We start from the raw sequence: 21,634 nt of genomic DNA on the forward strand, positions 1-21,634 counted from the left end.
CAACTGTTTGTTCTTAGAATGGAGGACAAGGAGAGACTTCATTCAGAACAGAGACACCTCATTCTGAACATGCAGGTTTCAGAGTATAGAGAACGGGGGTAAGAACACGAGATGTGCAGAGCCGTGGTGAATTAGGTACAGAGTTATGTGAAAACAGCAACTTACACATCCAGAGTAACAGGATTGTACACACCTATCATTTATATAAACCTTAAAGTAATGCACATTTTCCTCTTACAACCTCTTCTTAATTAACAACCTGAAAAAGACAATAGTTGATATCCCTTGTGACAGGCTTGGAATGCATCTCAAATGGCACCCTATTCCCTATATAGTGCACTACTTTGACATATTGAGTCCTGTTGGCCCTGGTCAAAAGTAGTGCACTAAATAGGAAATAGGGTGCCATTTGGGGGGTAACATACTGCAGGCTACAGCTCATTGAGAGATGAGAGGTCTCTTAGAACATGTTCTTTGAAAATGTCCACATGTATTCCTGAAAGGAGGAGCCCAATATGATCAACTAGACTGTCTGTGAACATCACCTTCTCAGACTGCTGTGAAACAAAATGTTGAGAAAACGCAACACCCCCCCCAACAAATGTGTGGCTCACATGCTGTTCCCATCACAATGTGTTGTACCTGTCTGTGTTATGAAGAACAGTTTGAATCATTTTGAAGAAGATAAAACACACTGATAGGATTTATTGTAGTTCATTTCATAGATATAGCCTAAACTTCTCTGGGGGTAGGCTGTAGTCTGCACGGGATATAGTGTGTGTGTTCCAAACGGTATATTACTGACAGGGTGTGAGAGTGCTGCACAGTATCCCAACGTATTGACTGATACACTGTCTGTTGACTCCGAGGTAGAGTGAATATTTCTGATTGGCATAGTTAGTGTGACCTTGAATGAGTGTGTGAGCATTACAGTACATGTGTGTGTGTGCAACACTGTGTATTTGTGTTTAGTTGCTGCTCATGATATCGCTGATCCAGTTGTTGTATTGGCAAACGCGGGCATAGACACTGGGGTGTCCCTCCTGGGCACACTCGTAACCCCAGGACACCACACCCTGCAGCTGACCATTACACACCAGGGGTCCACCGGAATCCCCCTGCGTACACACACACACACACACACAGAGAAAGGCAGAGAGAGGGAGAGGATAAAAAGGTCAGAATGAAATGGAATATTCTCAGGAGACTAACTGTAGTAAGACAATCTAAAGGAGAGTGTTGGGTAGAGGGTTAGAGAATACTATCAATACAAGTGGTAGAGGGGATGAAGAATGAAAGCAGGAAAAGTCTGTGGCTGAACCTGATAGTATAGTCAAACAGTCCTATATCGGTATCTCCACCCCCTTTTTCTCAGTGGTTTAGGCTGACTAACCTGACAGCTGCTGGCTCCTCCGTGCATGAATCCAGAGCATACCATGTTCTCTGTGAACAGATGGGGGTAAGCATTCTCGCAGATTCTGTGATCGATGATGGGCTGCCTCAGGCACTGGAGTTTAGTAGGAAAGCTGTCTGGCAAAGCAGAAATAAATCAATGAATATGCTATGCCACACTTACACAGCCTCTCATTCAACATACAGTATTCTTCACGAGAGGTGCTGTGTTGTGTGCATTCAAGTCAGCCCTAGACCGTTTGCGTTTGAAATGTTATGCATCATGTACACAAAAAAAGCATACCCTTCAAGTAAATTTGCTTGAATCAAAGAAGGCACTTATTAACTTCAAATCCCAATCCCCTCTGATTTCCCCTGTAGTGTGTGTCCTCTTTATCATGGCATAGTTATGGAACTGTAGAAAGGGCCCATAACCACTAATACAGGATTATTTTGTATTCTCCTAATAGTTTTACGTTTACGGTCAGGTGCAACTCTTACGTTTAGCTTCCAGCCTCTCACTTACTTCCATTGGGGATGGTGTTGCCCCATCCGGACACCAGGCAGTTCTCGTCGGCCTGGGGGCAGCGGGAGGGCAGGGCCACAGTCTGGACGTAGCTGTCAATTTCATGTTCAAATGTTAGATTCCATCTAAATAGCAGCAGTCGGTACAAATTGAAACCCACAAGCATACAAATGGCATAGGCCTAACTAAATACATATTTATTTATAAATTGAGAAAAGGACAACAAAAAAAGGATCTTAAAGAAGCTACTCTGAAAATAGTTTACCAAGCTACCAATTACTTCACGCTGTAAGAAGTTAAGATACATTACAACTAACCTTAAGAAAAATGCACTTTACTTAACTAGTTACTTAGAAAAAGTAGTGCACTACATCAAACTACTCCGTGAATAATTATCATAGCTAAATATGAAATGTTATAGACTACAAATTGCCAGTCAAAATGTGTAATTTAGCCTATTAAACAAAAAAAGTGAGAATTAGGTACACAAGTGTTTCAAGTGAGAATTAGACAAGTCTGATACCAAAAAAGAAAGTATGTCAATTCTCGCCTACTTCACCAATATGTTATTTTAGAAAGAAGAGTAGTGTAGTTCCAGTAGTTAGCTACACCACTACATGGCAAAACAGTAATTAACTACTGAAAACACAAACAATATTTTATTTAGTTCAACTACCACAGAATTACTAGTTGAACTAAATGTAGTTCACTACTCGACAGCACTGCTCATTAATCACCTGTTGAGGGTGGCAGGCTTGCTCAGCTTGATCAGCATGATGTCGTTGTCCAGGGTGTAACTGTCGTAGTTGGGGTGCTTGATTAGCTTGGCGGAGTCGATCCACTGCTCAGTGACCTCGTTCTGCTCGATGTTGTGCTCACCCAGACGCACCTGGATACGACTGAGGATCAGGAGAGGGTTTAAGGAAATCCGTCATTTTGGAGTGAACGAAAAGTAAAGTACACTTCTAAGATTGTGTGAAGTCCCGCGGTAGGCCAGCCATACAAAAATGTATGCACGCGCTACTTGTAAGTCGCTCTGGAAAAAAGCGACTGTGAAATGGCATATATTGAAATGTGGTTCTGTAGTAAACAATACATTTAGACTACTACCTGACCAACATCGCCTATTATACCGGACGCTTTCCTGACCATATGATTATCTTACCAAGAAAGACTGTGTCCCACTTGTTATAGTCTATAACAAGTGGGCCCAATTAAAGGCTAAAACACCATGGCCTGACATCAAATAGGCCTACATCAGTTTAATAAAGCCCTGTCAGTGCTTACGACTTGTGGCAGTGGGCAGCAGACACCACCCACTGGCTGGAGATCAGGGAGCCACCGCAGAAGTGGTAGCCAGCGTTCAGAGACACTTGGTAGGGCACGGAGTGGGCAGGGCACTCATACCCTCCGACAACCTTCTCATCCCTCTCCTCCACTGGGGCAGCAACTGAAACAATCAGGTGTGGAGTTAAGCCCGATCATACTTACATCCAGAAGAGTATATAATAAGAGCCATAAGCTGATGGATCCGTTAACAAAGAAGATTTTTAAAACAGTTTAGTTAACAAGGATAGGCACATCGGTCCACTTTCCTGTAGAGTGATTAGTTTTTCTTACATACTGCTCCGAGTAAAGCCAGAAGAATCAGGGCTTTCATGTTTGTTTGTACGTATGGCGCTCCCACAACCAAGGCTATATATACTGTACCACTCCACACTATCTCCACTTTTTCAAGGTACTGTTAAAACCAGTTCTTCCTGGGAATAGGGCATATGGCTCCAGAACACATGGAGCCATTACCTAATTCAATATGGGTGTAGTATGGAACCAATAGGCCTCCAACTAGGGGCCACGTCATGTTATCTACTGTATGACATTCCAAACGTAATGATAAACTATAGACTCAGGTAATTTGACATTTACCTAGACACCTGAAGTAATTGTGTGTGTTCAGTGACTCAAGAAGTCATATTCTCACATAATACATGATAACTTGCAACGTATAGGAGTACTGTATATATCAGCACATTATTTTTATTTATAAATAAATACTGTTCTGGGTGCTCCTTTCCTGTTCTAGCCAGGGTCACCAAGGAATATTATGTCAACTCAGATAACCTCATCAGTTCTGCCCTTATCATATTAGTTGTGTTTGTTTAAATGTACTTCTGAGTAGCCTTGGGAAATGTTGGGACACAAATTAGATAGCATGTCCTAAGAGTTTAACAGTCCTTGAAACATGAGCCTGTGCAGTAGTTTGTAAAAAAGATGTTCAATAACATAGGATCATTCAGATTCACACATATTCCTCTGAGTCACATCATGGTATCTACTGTATGACATTCCAAACATAAGAATAAACTATAGGCCTCCAACTAGCCGTGTCTTCAGAGCATGCGCAGACCAGCTGGCTGGTGTGTTTACAGACATATTCAATCAATCCCTATCCCAGTGTGATGTTCCCACATGCTTCAAAAGGGCCACCATCGTTCCTGTTCCCAAGAAAGCTAAGGTAACTGAGCTAAACGACTATTGCGCCGTAGCACTCACTTCTGTCATCATGAAGTGCTTTGAGAGACTAGTCAAGGATCATATCACCTCCACCCTACATGACACCCTAGACCCACTTCAATTTGCTTACAGCACCAATAGGTCCACAGACGACGCAATCGCAATCACACTGCCCTAACCCATCTGGACAAGAGGAATATCTATGTAAGAATGCTGCTCATTGACTACAGCTCAGCATTTAACACCATAGTACCCTCCAAACTCGTCATTAAGCTCGAGACCCTGGGTCTCAACCCCGCCCTGTGCAACTGGGTCCTGGACTTTCTGACGGGACGTCCCCAGGTGGTGAGGGTAGGAAACAACATCTCCACCCCGCTGATCCTCAACATTGGGGCCCCACAAGGGTGCGTTCTCAGCCCTCTCCTGTACTCCCTGTTCACCCATGCCTGCGTGGCCTTGCACGACTCCAACTCAATCATCAAGTTTGCAGATGACACTACAGTGGTAGGCTTGATTACCAACAACAACGAGACGGCCTACAGGGAGAAGGTGAGGGCCCTCGGAGTGTGGTGTCAGGAAAATAACCTCACACTCAACGTCAACAAAACAAAGGAGATGATCGTGGACTTCAGGAAACAGCAGAGGGAGCAGCCCCCTATCCACATCGATGGGACAGTAGTGGAGAAGGTTGGAAGTTTTAAGTTCCTCGGCGTACACATCACGGACAAACTGAAATGGTCCACCCACACAGACAGCGTGGTGAAGAAGGCGCAACAGCGCCTCTTCAACCTCAGGAGGCTGAAGAAATTTGTCTTCTCACCAAAAAACACTCACCAACTTTTACAGATGCACAATCAAGAGCATCCTGTCGGGCTGTATCACCGCCTGGTACGGCAACTGCTCCGCCCACAACCGTAAGGCTCTCCAGAGGGTAGTGAGGTCTGCACAACGCATTAACGGGGGCAAACTACCTGCATTCCAGGACACCTACACCACCAGATGTCACAGGAAGGTCAAAAAGATCATCAAGGACAACAACCACCTGAGCCACTGCCTGTTCAGCCTGCTATCATCCAGAAGGCCAGGTCAATACAGGTGCATCAAAGCTGGGACCGAGAGACTGAAAAACAGCTTCTATCTCAAGGCCATCAGACTGTTAAACAGCCATCACTAACATTGAGTGGCTGCTGCCAACATACTGACTCAGATCTCTAGCCACTTTAATCATTCAAAAGTGTATTATGTATTAAATGTATCACTGGTCACTTTAAACAATGCCACTATATATAATGTTTACACACCCACAAGGGTGCGTTCTCAGCCCTCTCCTGTACCATTGTTCCTGTTATTACTCATCTCATACAGTGGGGAGAACAAGTATTTGATACACTGCCGATTTTGCAGGTTTTCCTACTTCCTACTTAAGCATGTAGAGGTCTGTAATTTTTATCATAGGTACACTTCAACTGTGAGAGACGGAATCTAAAACAAAAATCCAGAAAATATCATTGTATGATTTTTATTTTATCAAGTGTACCTATGATAAAAAATTATGCTTTGTAAGTTGGAAAACCTGCAAAATCGGAAGTGTATCAAATACTTGTTCTCCCCACTGTATGTATATATTGCACTCTATGCCATCTACTGCATCATGCCATCTTTATGTAATACATGTCTCACTAGCCACTTTTATATGTTTACATACCCTACATTACTCATCTCATATGTATATACTGTACTCAATACCATCTACCGTATCTTGCCTATGCCGTTCGGCCATCACTCATCCATATATTTATATATTCTTATTCATTCCTTTATACTTGTGTGTAAAAGGTAGTTGTGTAATTGTTAGATGACTTGTTAGATATTACTGTATGGTCGGAACTAGAAGCACAAGCATTTTGCTATACTTGGATTAACATCTGCTAACCATGTGTATGTGACCAATAAAATTAGATTCTTTAATTTAGGCTCTAGAGTAAATTGACATTTGCCTAGACACCTGAAGTAATTGTGTATGTTCAATGACTCATTCATTGACTCAAAAAGTAATATTCTCACATAATAGATGTAACGTTCATCGTTGGTGGTGGAAGAAGGTGAGAACCAATGCGCAGCATGGTAAGTGTCCATCTTTTTAATAAAGTAAATGAACACTGAACAAAACCGTGAACGAACGAACGAACGAACGAACGAACGAACGAACGAACGAACGAACGAACGAACGAACGAACGAACGAACGAACGAACGAACCCGTTCTGTCTGGTGCCAATACAAACCCTCAACAGAAAATAATCACCCACAACTCAAGGGTGAAAACAGGCTGCCTAAGTATGGTTCTCAATCAGGGACAACGATTGACAGCTGCCTCTGATTGAGAACCATACCAGGCCAAACACAGAAATACCAAATCATAGAAAAACGAACATAGACAACCCACCCAACTCACGCCCTGACCATACTAAAACAAAGACATAACAAAACGTCAGAACGTGACAACAGATGGCTTCATTGTTTAACAACAAAATCGACGCATGCGCAACTATTGGGGCAAAACAGATGGGATTTGCTTAGATTGACAGCATGTAAGCTATATATCATTTCCAATGTTCATTGAAAACAAAAGCATTTGCACAATGAGCACTTGTTTCAAATACATTGTTACAGTTGTTGGTTAGCTAGCTAGTGAATTTTTGACATATTAGCATAGACGTGACAGTCAAAACACCTCAAAATAAAGCATGGATTCAAGAACAAGATAACATTTGCTGAAATTAGCCATCTATGATTCCCCACTTGGCAGCTTCTTGTCATTGTTGCTAGCTACAGTATCTGGCCATCCAGAATCACAACAACACACTACCTTCTGCTCCATTGAAGTGTGCGCATTGTTTTCGTGACGTTGTCAGCTAACCAGTCTATACGACTAGATAATAACTTTTTATATTTCTTTATTTTTTATTTAACCTTTATTTAACTAGGCAAGTCAGTTAAGAACAAATTCTTACTTACAATGACGATCTACCCCCTAGCCAACTCTAACGACGCTGGGCGCCACCCTATGGGACTCCCAAACATGGCCGGTTGTGATACAGCCTGGAATCAAACCAGGGTCTGTAGTGACGCCTCTAGCACTGAGATGCAGTGCCCTAGACCGCTTGCACCACTCGGGAGCCCCTCTAAACTTGCAACATATAGGGATACTGTACATACCAGTAAACATTTTATTTATAAAAAATACTGCTGTGGTTTCTCCTTTTCTAGCCGCCAGGGTCAGCAAGCCAAATTATGACAACTCAGATAACCTCATCGGTTCTGCCATTATCATATTAGTTGTGTTTGTTAAAATGTTCACTACATGACCAAAAGTATGTGGACACATGCTAATCGAACATCTCATTCCAAAATCATTGGCATTAATGTGGAGTTGGCCCCCCCTTTGCTGAGTGATCTTAGGCTTGTGTGTGGCTGCTTAGCCATGGAAACCCATTTAATGGGTTTCGACGAACAGTTATTGTGCTGACGTTGCTTCCAGAGGTAGTTTGGAACTAGGTAGTGAGTGTAGCAATTGAGGGCAGTCCCGTTTTGTGAGCTTGTGTGGCCTACCACTTCATGGCTGAGCCGTTATGCTTCTAGACATTATCACTTCACAATAACAGCACTTACAGTTGACCGGAGCAGCTCTTGCAGGGCAGAAATGTGACGAACTGAAGGTGCCACGTTGAAAGTCACTGAGCTCTTCAGTAAGGTCATTCAACTGCCAATGTTTGTCTATGGAGATCGCATGGCTGTGTGCTCGATATTATCACCTGTCAGCAACGGGTGTGGCTGAAATAGCCGAATTCACTCATTTGACGGGGTGTCCACATACTTTTGTATATACAGTGTACTTCTGAGTAGCTATGGGAAATGTTGGGATGCAAATGAGAACATGTCCTAAGACTTTCATCATCCTTGAAAAATTTGCCTGTGCAGTAGATTGAAAAAAAAGTTGTTTAATAACATAAGATAATGATATGTGAATGTTAGGGACTTATATATTATTCAGATTCACACTTATTCCTCTGTGTCACATGTTATCTACTGTATGACAAAAGTAATATTCTCACATAATAAAACGGCTTCGTTGTTTAGCAACAAAACCGGTGCATGCGCAACTATGGGACAAAACACACAGGGTAGCTGCTTGCTTAGATCCATAACATGGACTCATTGCACCAGTGCAGATCCCAGTAAAGCATGGTGGACTGTTACATCCCTGACTATGGACTCCCCAACTACAAAGGTAGTAGTGGTGGTAGTGTGCATTTGGGAGCAGCTTATTGATGTCCTGTACTCGTGTTCCTGTATAGCACAACGTTTTTGTTCCAGGGACTGAGACATTTCTCACCATTGAACTGCCCAATACAACGGCCGGAGAATGGGGTGGAGAAATCTGCCCATTCCTACCCCTCTCACAATTCGTTGAACCTTTCACAGGCCCATGAGAAGCAGGATAGCTTCTCCCGGCGATAGGTCCAAACATCCCACAGTGTGCAGTGCCCCCTCAGATCCAGAGAGAGGGAAAGGAGCCAAACTCGACGATAAATCCGCAGCTTTAGTCAGCACAACCATCGCTGACACGAGGAATCCCAGCGATGAAGGCGCAGGTGGATCAGGAACAAGTGCAGCAGAGCTATTCCCTATGTCAATCTGCTACGAACCTCTCGCAGTCACTCCCATTGACTTAGCAGCATGCCGCTGCCTTCGGTTTCCACAACTTCTGACATGGGACCAGCGCTGATTGGAACAAATCTTCTTGCTGTTCTCCATCTACTCCACTACTAGATGGAGGAGAAGCAGATGGAGACGACTTCATTGCTAGGCAAGTTCCAGTTATTTACAGGCCATTTGGATAGGGACAGATGACAAGGCGGGGAAACATCCATTAGGCCCGAGAGGCATCCAGCCACAGGAGTTGAGAATGTTCCAATTTGCATTTTCCCCATAAATCTGTGCATAATTGAGATTGCGAAGCATAGCCAGCTCATTTCTGTAATCCTCCATTAACAAACAATTGCCGCATTGGAACCCCGAATTGACAATATTGTCCCAGACAAAAGCGTAATAAACACAGCTTTACAGCGCTGGAAATGTTTGAACTATTGCAGACGAAGCGGGCTCCATTGCAGCCCAGCTAGCCATTAGCAGGTTTTGACACAAACACTTCTGAACAAAACAAAAATAAATATTAGGAAACAACAGGTCGAGGTGCAGGAGGCATCTGAGTTCGTGACAGGAAATTGTGCGTGGCAATTAGGTATGTTGATAGACCTACCCTGTACCCATCTTCCTCTACTACTTCACTGCCTCAGCATACAACATCTTCTGTACTACTCTGATCCTGGCAAACTCAACATGCCTTCCTCTCACCAGACGCTTCCGAGCTCCAGCACCATGGGCACCCCCACAGCTAACACACAAAACGTTTTAAATCGATACTACAGTCCTTTGTGTCATGCCCTCCTGCACTCTTCTCACATATAAGAATCTCTCTCCTACACATGCTGCAACATGACCATAAGCTTGTCACCTAAAACACCATAATGGGTCCGGGACAAAAGCTCTCATAGGATAAATTACACATCCTAACTTGACCTTGTTGGGCAAAGACAATGCATGAAAACTCAGCAGGGCAGACAATGTCCTCTCCAGTTGCACCACTCTCTTCACCGGGTCTGTGTCGCACCAAACGGTGGGCATCACAGACACCGGGAATCTTCAATTTAAGTTGATCCTCTTCCAACTTAAAGATGCACTATGCAGAAATTGTCCGGCCATTTCCTGGTTGCTAAAATTCGAATAGTTTGCCTAATTTCAGTTTATGTGACAAAACAATCAACTATAGTGTAGAGAATCATTGTACCATCTAAACCGCTCTGACAAATATTTTCCATAAGCAAAGATATTGCATTTTCAGCTGTTTGATGCTGGTGTACAAAACCAAAAGTAAAAGATGCAAAAACTAAACTTAAGAACATGAGGCATAGAAATAAAGCACACAGAACAGATCTACAGCTTCTTAGACTTGCTTTCAATGCGAATGACATATCTATAACTCACATTTCTACGTCAATTTGGTTGGGTCTCCCAAAAAGTAACATATTGCAGTTTTAACGCCACCCCGTTATTACACCTTTCAACTGCGCCCTGCTTCTGAGAGCAAAGCAAGTCACAGCTCTTGTCCCTAGTCGTGTAGTCCGGAACGCCCGCTCCCTCTGGACAGAAGAAATGCAAAAAATCATCACAAATCCACTTCAAGTTGCTTTCACCAACTCAACAGTCCCCAACCTCTTCTCCATCCAACCAGACACCACATATTAATCTGCTAGAAGGCAAGGATCCATTCTCTCCCACTGGACCAGAATCATCTTTGTCATCACCAGGAGGAGGCGCAAACCCGGCAGTCTTCACCGCACTTGCCACTGCAGTTAATTCATTCTCACTCTCATGCTCAATTTCCTTCTGTAGCTATGCCATAAATTCTGTGTGATCCACCATTCCATATTCACTCAAAACATGCTCCACTTTTCACGTTTTTTCTGTCCACCATCTTACCTCCACCTCATTGCCACCGTACCCCCACCTAAGGGCCGACCGAGCAAGTAATTTCTGATATTGTTATGTAGCCTAGGCCGTTTTCTTTAAAAATCATATGCTGGTGGGGTGTAGCTTGGGTTGCAGTTGAAGGCTGGTCAGTGTAAAGTTTGCACTTCTGTCATATGATGGCAACAGAAGGCTGTAACAGCACCTTAGGCACCACGGGGTTGTCAAGGAAATCAGCGTACTCCTTGTCCGAGGGACCTGACAGGTTGAGTCACAAGGCTCTCTCTCCTACCACACGGCCACAGCCTTGAATGGCTCCCCTAGACGTCCTGGATAGCCTTGCATCAGTTTGGCCTGGTACACCAGGAGCAGGGACATCACATCCAGAACTCTTCTGAACGTGCGGCAGACAGGTAAACCTTCTGGTAAATGGAAGTGGAGAATCGATCCGCTGTTCCAGGAAGAGAGGTGTCCCCGTCATAGACGAAGAACCAGGGTTAAGGTATTTGGGAAACTATAGGTCCATTACCAGTGGACTGCCGACACCCAGGTCCTTTATGTCCCTGACCTCCATGTTGGCAAAATGCCTGGTCTGAGCTTTGGAGGTGAGGGGGTTGACCAAATTGCCCTTGGTTTCCATCATGCATGCTGGGACAGCTGAGGGTAACTGCTTGCCATGAACAGTACCAGAAGGGAGAAGCGCCCATCGTAAAAGTCCGTCTGCGTCGCCGACTCCCCAATGGCTCAGGCCACTAAATGTTGAGTCTCACCGCTGCCCGTTTGCAGACATCGAGTAGTGAATAGTATCTCTCATCCGGTGACGATGCCCTGCTAAGGGTGGAAGAGGATTTGTCGGCTTGCGTCTTATATTCCATCTCCTCCTCGTCTGCTGCGAAGAGGATTCTAATCCCCTCGCCGTCGTCATCATAGGACGGGACATCCTCATCCCCTTGGTCTGGAGCTAGGGCCTGGGCATGATGGCCATTAGGGTACTGGTCGGAGGCAGTGAGAGTTAGAAATTTGAGTTTGAAGTTTTGAGAGTTTGAAGTTAGACATTTAAAAATGATGATAATTCCCTATGAATGTAAAAGCTGTTTTAAAAAGACAGAATTTTCAGCTCGTTTTGAATGGGTGGAGTTTTGGCCTGCCTGGTGACATCCCCATGCGGTATAAGTTAATAGACCCATAACAGAGAGTTTCAAACCTCTCTGCCAATAACAGGTAGTTTTCAAGTGACATATCCCTCCCATTAGGCTCCTCCAATTAGGGCCACTCACAGACAGCCCTAGTGAAATTATTGCTAGAGAAATGGCTTTTTGCTAATAAACTAAACTAATATTTATTTTTTTACCATTTTAATTTAAAACAATCACAGTAAGGTACTTAATTGTCAACTAGAAATGATTTGATATTGATATATCAATAGCTTCATTGGAGCTTAAATGCAGTGGGAATCTATTTGTTTCCATTTTGCCAATATTTCACCATATAACATTTTTATTCAATATAGAAATGTAGAGCTAGAACTATTACCGAATAAGATCGGAACATTATATGGTATTCATTCATTTATGGTTGTCTGCATACAGTTGGATGTACACAATATATGGATTGGGACATGGATCTCTCAACATAAGTCCACTTTTGAGGTCTGAAAATGTCTCACAAACTTTGATTTTGGAGTGTGATGACCCTTTACAAGCCGAACAGAGCCATATTTCTGAAGGAGTTTAAAAGAAAACAGGATAAATATAAAAATCAAGTTTTGTTAGGTTTACTTCAGCACAGATAATTTCTCTAGATTCTCAGCTGGATTTCCTCTTAAATTTGAATTAATTTTGGATATACTTTAGTCACTTCATCACAGGCAGCACTGAGAGAGTGAGAGGGCATTAGTTCAAACCATGTTATACCAACACAGCCAGAGTAAGAACTAAACAAAACGTAACAGTGCATATCAACTATATAGTTTTAGGTTATGTCCCAAATGGCACCCTATTCCCTATTTAGGAAACTACTTTTGACCAAAGCCGCATAGGGAATAGCCCACTAGGCACAGACGTCAGTTCAACGTCTATTCCACATTGGTTCAATGAAATTGGGTAACATTTGGTAGATACTTTGATCAATGAGATTCCAACCTATTTTCACACACTCAAAAAGACAGGCAAAAGTTTGTTGAATTCCCAATGTGTTATTACTATGCTTTCAGAAAATGTCACGAGATTTATGTTCTCAATGTTCATAAACTGAACTTCAATTAAACTACTCGGTCTGGTAGAAATTTTCAACAAGAATTTGCAAGATTCTTGTTGAAATGAAACAGAGGCCAGCCTACAATAGTCAGCAACGTTTATTTACGAGAGCTCTGCTTATCATTTCATGTACATTGGTTTATATACCTCTCATTTCGTCATAAATGTCCCTCCTCCTCTCAGACAATGACAATATAGTTTACAAGTCTTCTCCTACTCATACATTGCTTATCACATCCTGCAACATGTTACACAATCTACTGCAAGCCCAAGGTTTCTCCCCTCCCTGGATGGGGAGACTTCCTTCCCTGTTATCAGTTTCACAGTGGTCACAAGTTGTCTGCCACAGTTCCTTGCCTGCTAACAGTCCCTCTTTCTCATGGACAAACATTCTTCATCATTATACATTGACAGGGTAGAATTCTGTTAGTACTATATCTATCATTACTTTAAATGTATACATAATTTAGTCATTATACATAAAATTCACAACAATCCACCCTTTGACTAAATAATAAAACATTTAATCACACATTTTTATTAGAATTATCCATTATACTCAAAATCAACCACACAGAAAAACAATATATTTATTTACAATGACTGTTTTAGGCCTACATCAGAATCATAACTCTTCTTGTCAAGATTTGTTAATCTTCATAAAAAAACAGTCTAAACATTAAAACAAGAAGGAACCTAAACATTAAAAATGGTCTCATCTAACATAGGCTCCTCGTAAGTGAAGTCCATCTACTAGGTCTGGGGGTATGTATTCATCATTCCACTGGTCAGAGCTCGGCATCGGTCCGTATCTCACCATCTGATGTGTCATCGATTTCTCCAGAGTCCTGGAAATGAGACCTCTCACACACGGAATCAAACAACATCCGCACAAAACTAACAGTCACACAGGTGAAGGTTGCCCACAACAGTGATCATGACATTTTTCCATTTTCCAAACCAACTCGTCAGAGAAGTATCCACCCCAGAGTTTTCTGCTAATTCGTGAGCTAAGGTGGTTAAACCAGCCTGGGCCTTGGTCACTGATCCATCCGGAGCTGTGTTATTTGGGATGAAGGTACAGCACATTGTTCCAAATATCACGGACCTGTTATGACTTCTATGAATTGTGAGTGGAGGAGTCAAGCGCAGAGAGCAGGTAATTCCGTACGTGGATACTTTTATTCCAAAGACAGCGGAGACACGGACATGCAAAACACAAGGGCGCATGAAACAACCCGTCCAAAATAAACAGGACTAAAATTGTCCGGAAAAATAGAGATCACACTAATCAACCAACACCAATAAACAGAGAACAAGCCTGCACAATACCCAGCAGGCCTAGTGCCCTTAAATAGCCTACAAACAAAACAAACTCAAAACAGGTGTAACCAATTAGACCCAACTAACAGAAACAAAAGGAAAGGGAATCGATGGCAGCTAATAGGCCTGCGACGACGACCGCCGCCACCCGAACAGGAAGAGGCACCATCTTCGGTGGGATTCGTGACAGCACCCCTCCCTTCTCAGCTAGTAGCATATCTAATGTTATCCTATTCTGCCATGCCATCAAACTAGTCGCTTCCGTCTGTTCTGCCAATCCTTTTATTGCATCTCTAGTATAATTGATGAAGCGCTGTTGATTATAATATATATAATTGATCCAATCCACATTCTTATTGAGAGTTGACCAACAGAAAATGCTTGATTCTAATCCTGCTAAGATCTGATTTCTTGCTTTAAACTCGTCTGGTACCCCAATATTATCAATATATACTCTATCGTCAAAAGACCCAGATGGAGAGCTTCTTTTTCCCATCTTGCCAACACTATGTCATGGTGTTGGATGAGGGTGAAAGGCATTCCTAAATGTACAACCCTTTCCTGGAGCACATATCCTCAGCCAGAGGCCAGCCCACACTTTCACTTCTACGAACACACACAGGGAGGATAGGGCGGGGTCAGGGAATCTTCGTTAGAGAGGTAACCCCCGAACCCTATTGGTATTCAGTTCTTCTCCTAACTCTGTGATTGTTCGACAGTGTCATTGTGTCTTACCCTCTTGCAATGTGTGATATGAACCCCGGTAGCTCTTTCAGCTATTCTCACCGTGAAGGCTGTCACCAGGAGTACTTGGTATGGCCCCTCCCAACGGGGCTGCTTCCCGTCTATTCTCCTCAGGGACTGGATTGAGTGAATCACCTTCTCCTGTAATTCACCTGTAGAGCATAAAATCTTGACATACAGGTTTAGTTAACCTCTAGTGACACCCCATCCCGCGTGAGGGAGCGTAATCATCGACTGACACTAATTAGCATAACGCAACAGACATAAATATTCCTATTCATGAAAGTCACAAGTAAAATATATTGAGACACAGCTTAGCCTTTTGTTAATCACCCTGTCATCTCAGATTTTCAAAATATGCTTTACAGCCAAAGCTAGAAAAGCATCCTTGGCTCTACCGAACGTCCCATGTTCCCCCCCAAAATGTAAAGGGGCTGCCTCTCCTGGCCACGCTGCAACGATCCTCTTCCTATGAATGACTGGACCAAAGCGCAGCATGAGACGTGTTCATGATATTTTATTAAAACCAGAACACTAGAACAAAGAATAACAAAGAGGAAAACGAACAGTTCTGTGAGGAAACTAACTATACAGAAAACAACTACCCACAAAACCCATGTGGGCAAGAGCTACCTAAGTATGGTTCCCAATCAGAAACAACGATAGACAGCTGTCCCTGATTGAGAACCATACCCGGCCAAAAACAAAGAAATACAAAAACATAGAAAAAAGAACATAAAATGCCCACACTAGTCACACCCTGGCCTAACTAAAATAGAGAATAAAAGACTCTCTATGGCCAGGGCGTGACACCATCAGACACCCACAACTGTGATTAACGTGCACAGTCCCTTTAAAATAAAATTAACTCAACCTGCAATCCCCTTTCCCGACATGGTTCCACGTAATGGAAACAGATTACAATGTTTAGAGTACATTAACTTCCTGTTCAAATTCACTGGTGTTACCTAAACAATCAAATCAAAAATCAATAACTAGGTACTATCACAAAACTTTTACGATTCAACTATTCAGACCTCCCTTTCTTACAGGCAAATATAGCCCAGTGAGCGCCACCAACCAGTGATGCCCACCTAGCAATTTTGTTGCTAGTTTTAGCATCATTTCAGACTACCCTGACAAATTTAGCAACTTTTAAAAATGTATTTGGAACTTTTAGCAACTTTTTAAAAGTGACTCAAAGCTATAATGCACGCATTTTCCCTCTAAATGACAAACAATTTTCTCTGTCACAACATAATTGCCTGGCTGCAAAAGTGCATTGTGAGTAACGTCAGCAGCAGGCGCTCAGCCCGTACCCAGGCAGCAGCAGTTTCAGCGAATTGCAAATCATTGTTGGCTGACAGCAGTAGTACAGGTTCCACAAGCCAAACCCAATGAATGTAGTTGATCACAAATGTTTGATCTTGAACAGAACTTAAAACATCAATCAAAATTGTACTGCCAAAAGTACAGAAAAGAGTGGGAGACTGTACCTGAACAACTGTCAAATCAATTTGAGTAACGTTATTGTGTATTCTACGGAATGACGCAACTTACCCTGAAAATTAGTTGGCAACACTGCAACCAACTCTTATTCCTTTTGAAAATTATCCCAAATTATGGTGGAAAATAAGTATTTGGTCACCTACAAACAAGCAAGATTTCTGGCTCTCACAGACCTGTAACTTCTTCTTTAAGAGGCTCCTCTGTCCTCCACTCGTTACCTGTATTAATGGCACCTGTTTGAACTTGTTATCAGTATAAAAGACACCTGTCCACAACCTCAAACAGTCACACTCCAAACTCCACTATGGCCAAGACCAAAGAGCTGTCAAAGGACACCAGAAACAAAATTGTAGACCTGCACCAGGCTGGGAAGACTGAATCTGCAATAGGTAAGCAGCTTGGTTTGAAGAAATCAACTGTGGGAGCAATTATTAGGAAATGGAAGACATACAAGACCACTGATAATCTCCCTCGATCTAGGGCTCAACGCAAGATCCTGTGGGGTCAAAATGATCACAAGAACGGTGAGCAAAAATCCCAGAACCACACGGGGGGACCTAGTGAATGACCTGCAGAGAGCTGGGACCAAAGTAACAAAGACTACCATCAGTAACATACTACGCCGCCAGGGACTCAAATCCTGCAGTTCCAGACGTGTCCCCCTGCTTAAGCCAGTACATGTCCAGGCCAGTCTGAAGTTTGCTAGAGAGCATTTGGATGATCCAGAAGAAGATTGGGAGAATGTCATATGATCAGATGAAACCAAAATATAACTTTTTGGTAAAAACTTAACTCGTCGTGTTTGGAGAACAAAGAATGCTGAGTTGCATCCAAAGAACACCATACCTACTGTGAAGCATGGGGGTGGAAACATCATGCTTTGGGGCTGTTTTTCTGCAAAGGGACCAGGACGACTGATCCGTGTAAAGGAAAGAATGAATGGGGCCATGTATCGTGAGATTTTGAGTGAAAACCTCCTTCAATCAGCAAGGGCATTGAAGATGAAACGTGGCTGGGTCTTTCAGCATGACAATGATCCCAAACACACCGCCCAGGCAACGAAGGAGTGGCTTCGTAAGAAGCATTTCAAGGTCCTGGAGTGGCCTTGCCAGTCTCCAGATCTCAACCCCAAAGAAAAATCTTTGGAGGGAGTTGAAAGACCGTGTTGCCCAGCAACAGCCCCAAAACATCACTGCTCTAGAGGAGATCTGCATGGAGGAATGGGCCAAAATACCAGCAACAGTGTGTGAAAACCTTGTGAAGACTTACAGAAAGCGTTTGACCTCTGTTGGCAATGACAAAGGGTATATAACAAAATATTGAGAAACTTTTGTTATTGACCAAATACTTATTTTCCACCATAATTTGCAAATAAATTCATTAAAAATCCTACAATGTGATTTTCTGTATTTTTTTTCTAATTTTGTCTGTCATAGTTCAAGTGTACCTATGATAAATTACAGGCCTCTCTCCTCTTTTTAAGTGGGAGAACTTGCACAATTGGTGGCTGACTAAATACTTTATTGCCCGACTGTATGTACTGATGGAAAAGTTTACATCCGAACAGAATGTCTTAAGAGCTCCTTTTCGATTTGAGCGTAGTTGATTTCACAGTCTGTGAGAGATTTGGAAGCGTAGCCGATGGGCTTTCCTTCTTGCAGTAGCACTGCACCTAGTCCATACTTCGACGCGTCCACTTGGAGTCTGAGCTCTTTGTTGGGGTCATAGTAGGCAATGATTGGTCCTGGTTCTCTCGTGATCAAGTCTTTCACATTCTGGAAAGCAATGTTGTGTTGCTTGTCCCAGGGAAACTTACTGGACTGCTTTAGCAGTTGACGCAGGGGTGCATTAGCATTGGAGAGGCTGGGTGCGAACTTGGCTAAGTAGTTGGCCATGCCAAGCACTGTTTCCAGCTCTGCATGGTTCTTTGGTGGCTCCATTTCTTTTATGGCTAAGACCTTCTGTGGATCTGGCTTGATTCCAGTCGCTGTGAGAAGATGTCCGAAGTAGCTGACCTCTGTAGCGCCGACTGTGCTCTTCTCGGGGGTTGAGCCGGACTCCTCTCTTGCGGGATCTTTGCAGCATCAAACGGAGATTTCGGTCGTGATCCCCTTTGATTCGACCATAGACAAGGATGTCGTCCACAATTGCTACAACTCCGTCGAGGCCTTCGTACACTTCGTCGATCTTTCGCTGAAACTCGTCTTGGGCTGAGATAATCCCAAAAGGCAGGCGACGGAACCTGTAGCGTCCAAACGGTGTGTTGAATGTTGTGAGCTTAGATGACTCTTCTGTGAGCTTGATAGCCCAGTAGCCTGATCTAGCGTCCATGACACTGAAGTAGTGTGCTCCCGCTAGCTTGTGTGTGATGCCATCTAGCGTCGGTAGCCTTGTTCAAGTCTCTTGGGTCGAGACATACTCGGAGCCTGTGCGTGCTTTCTCCACCACCACTAACGCGTTTACCCAGTCAGTCGGTTCTGTAACCTTGGTGACTATGTCAGATTGCTCCATGCTCTCCAACTCTTTCTTCAGACGGGCACGGAGAGCAAGGGGAATCTTTCTCGTGGGTAGACCACAGGGGTTGCATCTGGGTCAAGGTGAATGGTACATTCTCCTGGGAATAATCCTATTCCTGTAAAAACATCAGCAACCTCCTCCAGTAAATTGTCTGTCTCTACTGTATGAGGTTTCTGTGTTATGCACTATAGCCCTTTACCATATATGTGATTGAATATTATCTGCTGTTGGCTTGTGTGGATGTATGTATGTGTTTTGCAACATAGCTGACTTGAAACATTGTTAACAGTTTCAGGGCCATGGGCCTTTCTCATGATGGAAAAATACAGAATAACATGAAGACAGGAACTGTGCAATTGGGTTGGGGGGGCACATTCAGAACGTAGTGTTGCGAGAACAAACGGTCTTTTGTTAGATAACAGGAGCGAGATAACGGTATCGAGCATGAGCGCATAGATATTCTTCACAGCAAGTTACATCTATCAACTGGAGCGCCCGGGGGCTGGTACCAGCTTGTTCGACAACAATCAATGATAGGCTGGGTGAGTCTAAACCACGCCCAGTCTCTACTCTGACAGGCCGGCTCGGAAGCAGGAACTAATACTGTCATCAGGGTATATTATAAAGCTTTGTCAGGAACTAGTCAGTTCTCTGTTTTGCCCTGCGAGGTGGGACAGAGAGCCCGTATATACGAAAATTGCATTTACCACTTATTGCTTAGCTAATAAAAAATACATAGTATACAATCGGTGACTCATTGTCATATTTATCCTGATACCAGATTCCAATTGACGCAACTCTAACAACTGGTGCTGTCACTGATGAAACTAGCTTGATGAGGTCCATGTCTAAACATGCTTTAAGACCTAGCATTGCAGGTGCTCTAGTGTCAACAACATAAACGTCTAACATCATGTCACTTTCCTTGTATTTGCATTTGAAAGTGCATGTGCCTTTTACTGGGAGCTGTATGTAAGCTCGCACTCAGATGTCGAGCTGCGGTACTTATTCAGAGGAATAATGTTAACTTGTGCACCAGTGTCTAGTTTGAACTTTAGCGTTGTGCCTTGTGTTCCTATTTCAATGTCAGCAAAGGCTTGCCACTGTGTCACTGAATCAATAAACAGTTCATCAGCGTTTGACTCTTTGATTGACATTTCATCTTCACTCACTGTGTGTACTGTTTTTCCTTTGCACTTTTGCCAAGTGATTCCATTTTCCACATTTAGTACACTGTTTACCTTTAGCTGGGCAATTTCCTTGTTCGCCATGCACTTTGTATCCACAATATCCACATGTTTGGGGGCGTTTTGAGTCTGTGTCGCTCTGTTTTGGAGTTACTGTCTCTCTGTTCTAAAACGCGCTCTCTGTGCACCAGAGGTGTGCTTTGATGTCTGCGTGCACTGCTTGTTCACGTGATGCCGCGCGAAATGATTTTCATCTGAGCCTGTGCTAGCTCGTGAGATCTGGCTATGTCGATAGCTTTGTCCAGCATTACCTCAGACCCAACATTCAAAAGTTTATTTCACTCGCGGTGAGTGTATTCCAAATACAATACGGTCCCTGACCATCTCATCCTTGTTTGCATAATCAGTCTTTCACAAGCAGACGCAGCTGTCACAAACTGTTCAAAAGACTCGCTATCTCCCTGTACTTTCTCATGGAATTTGTACCTAGCGACAATCGTATGTCTTCGGCGCAACATATGCTTCAAAACGATCGTAGTATATTTTCAGTACCTTTGACTCAGCCTCGGTAAGTGTCCATGTGTTGTAAATATCTCACTTTTTCACCGATCCAGAGGAGCAGGTTGCTGCATTTTTCCTCTTCTCCTCTGTCCTTCAGAGGACCCGTGAACATTAGCTCCACATGCTGTTTGTACTTACGCCATGCATCGGGTAAGTTTGTTGACTCCCAGTCCATTCGAGGTGAAGGAACTCCAGAAAAATCCATCTTGTAAGACCTTTTACTCTGACAACATGTCTTATTTTGCACACGTTGTACAAAATAATAAAATGCAGTACTACAGGATATTTCTTAATGTAGCTATAACCGACATGTTCACGTACAGCCAACCAGGATCAAACTGACCATGACCTAACCGTTTGGGTGGTCTTAACCAATCATAGCACAGTATGAGATGGCGGTAAAATGCATCCAATTACAATTCAGTATGTTTACACGTATGAATATTACAGCTACCGGCTTGTTCATTATGAGTTGGCTGTGGTTGTCCAGGTAGACCTGCTGTTAGGGCAGTTAAGC

The 21,634-nt window shown here is 43.2% G+C and overlaps 1 protein-coding gene across 1 annotated transcript; it reads right to left on the reverse strand.

The window, feature by feature from the left end:
• Positions 1–673: 673 nt before the first annotated feature.
• Positions 674–3,646, reverse strand: LOC115128276 (trypsin-3-like). Its single transcript, XM_029657971.2, has 6 exons — positions 3,539–3,646; positions 3,206–3,368; positions 2,656–2,817; positions 1,919–2,010; positions 1,394–1,530; positions 674–1,118 (listed from the first exon to the last, which is right to left on the reverse strand). Exons 1-6 carry the CDS (start codon positions 3,576–3,578, stop codon positions 969–971), a joined length of 744 nt encoding a protein of 247 aa, XP_029513831.1. The 5' UTR covers positions 3,579–3,646; the 3' UTR covers positions 674–968.
• Between the last annotated feature and the right edge of the window lie 17,988 nt (positions 3,647–21,634).

The sequence above is a fragment of the Oncorhynchus nerka genome, linkage group LG4 (assembly GCF_034236695.1).
Source record: "Oncorhynchus nerka isolate Pitt River linkage group LG4, Oner_Uvic_2.0, whole genome shotgun sequence".
Classification (NCBI taxonomy): Eukaryota; Metazoa; Chordata; class Actinopteri; order Salmoniformes; family Salmonidae; genus Oncorhynchus; species Oncorhynchus nerka.

Bases quoted from the DNA above. Each gene is read 5' to 3' on its own strand.
- LOC115128276 (XM_029657971.2), bottom strand. From the start codon at position 3,578: ATGAAAGCCCTGATTCTTCTGGCTTTACTCGGAGCAGTAT. The intron at 3,369-3,538 runs GTAAGAAAAACT...TGATTGTTTCAG, and splicing joins GGCTTTACTCGGAGCAGTAT to TTGCTGCCCCAGTGGAGGAG. The intron at 2,011-2,655 runs GTGATTAATGAG...TGAAATTGACAG, and splicing joins AAGCCTGCCACCCTCAACAG to CTACGTCCAGACTGTGGCCC.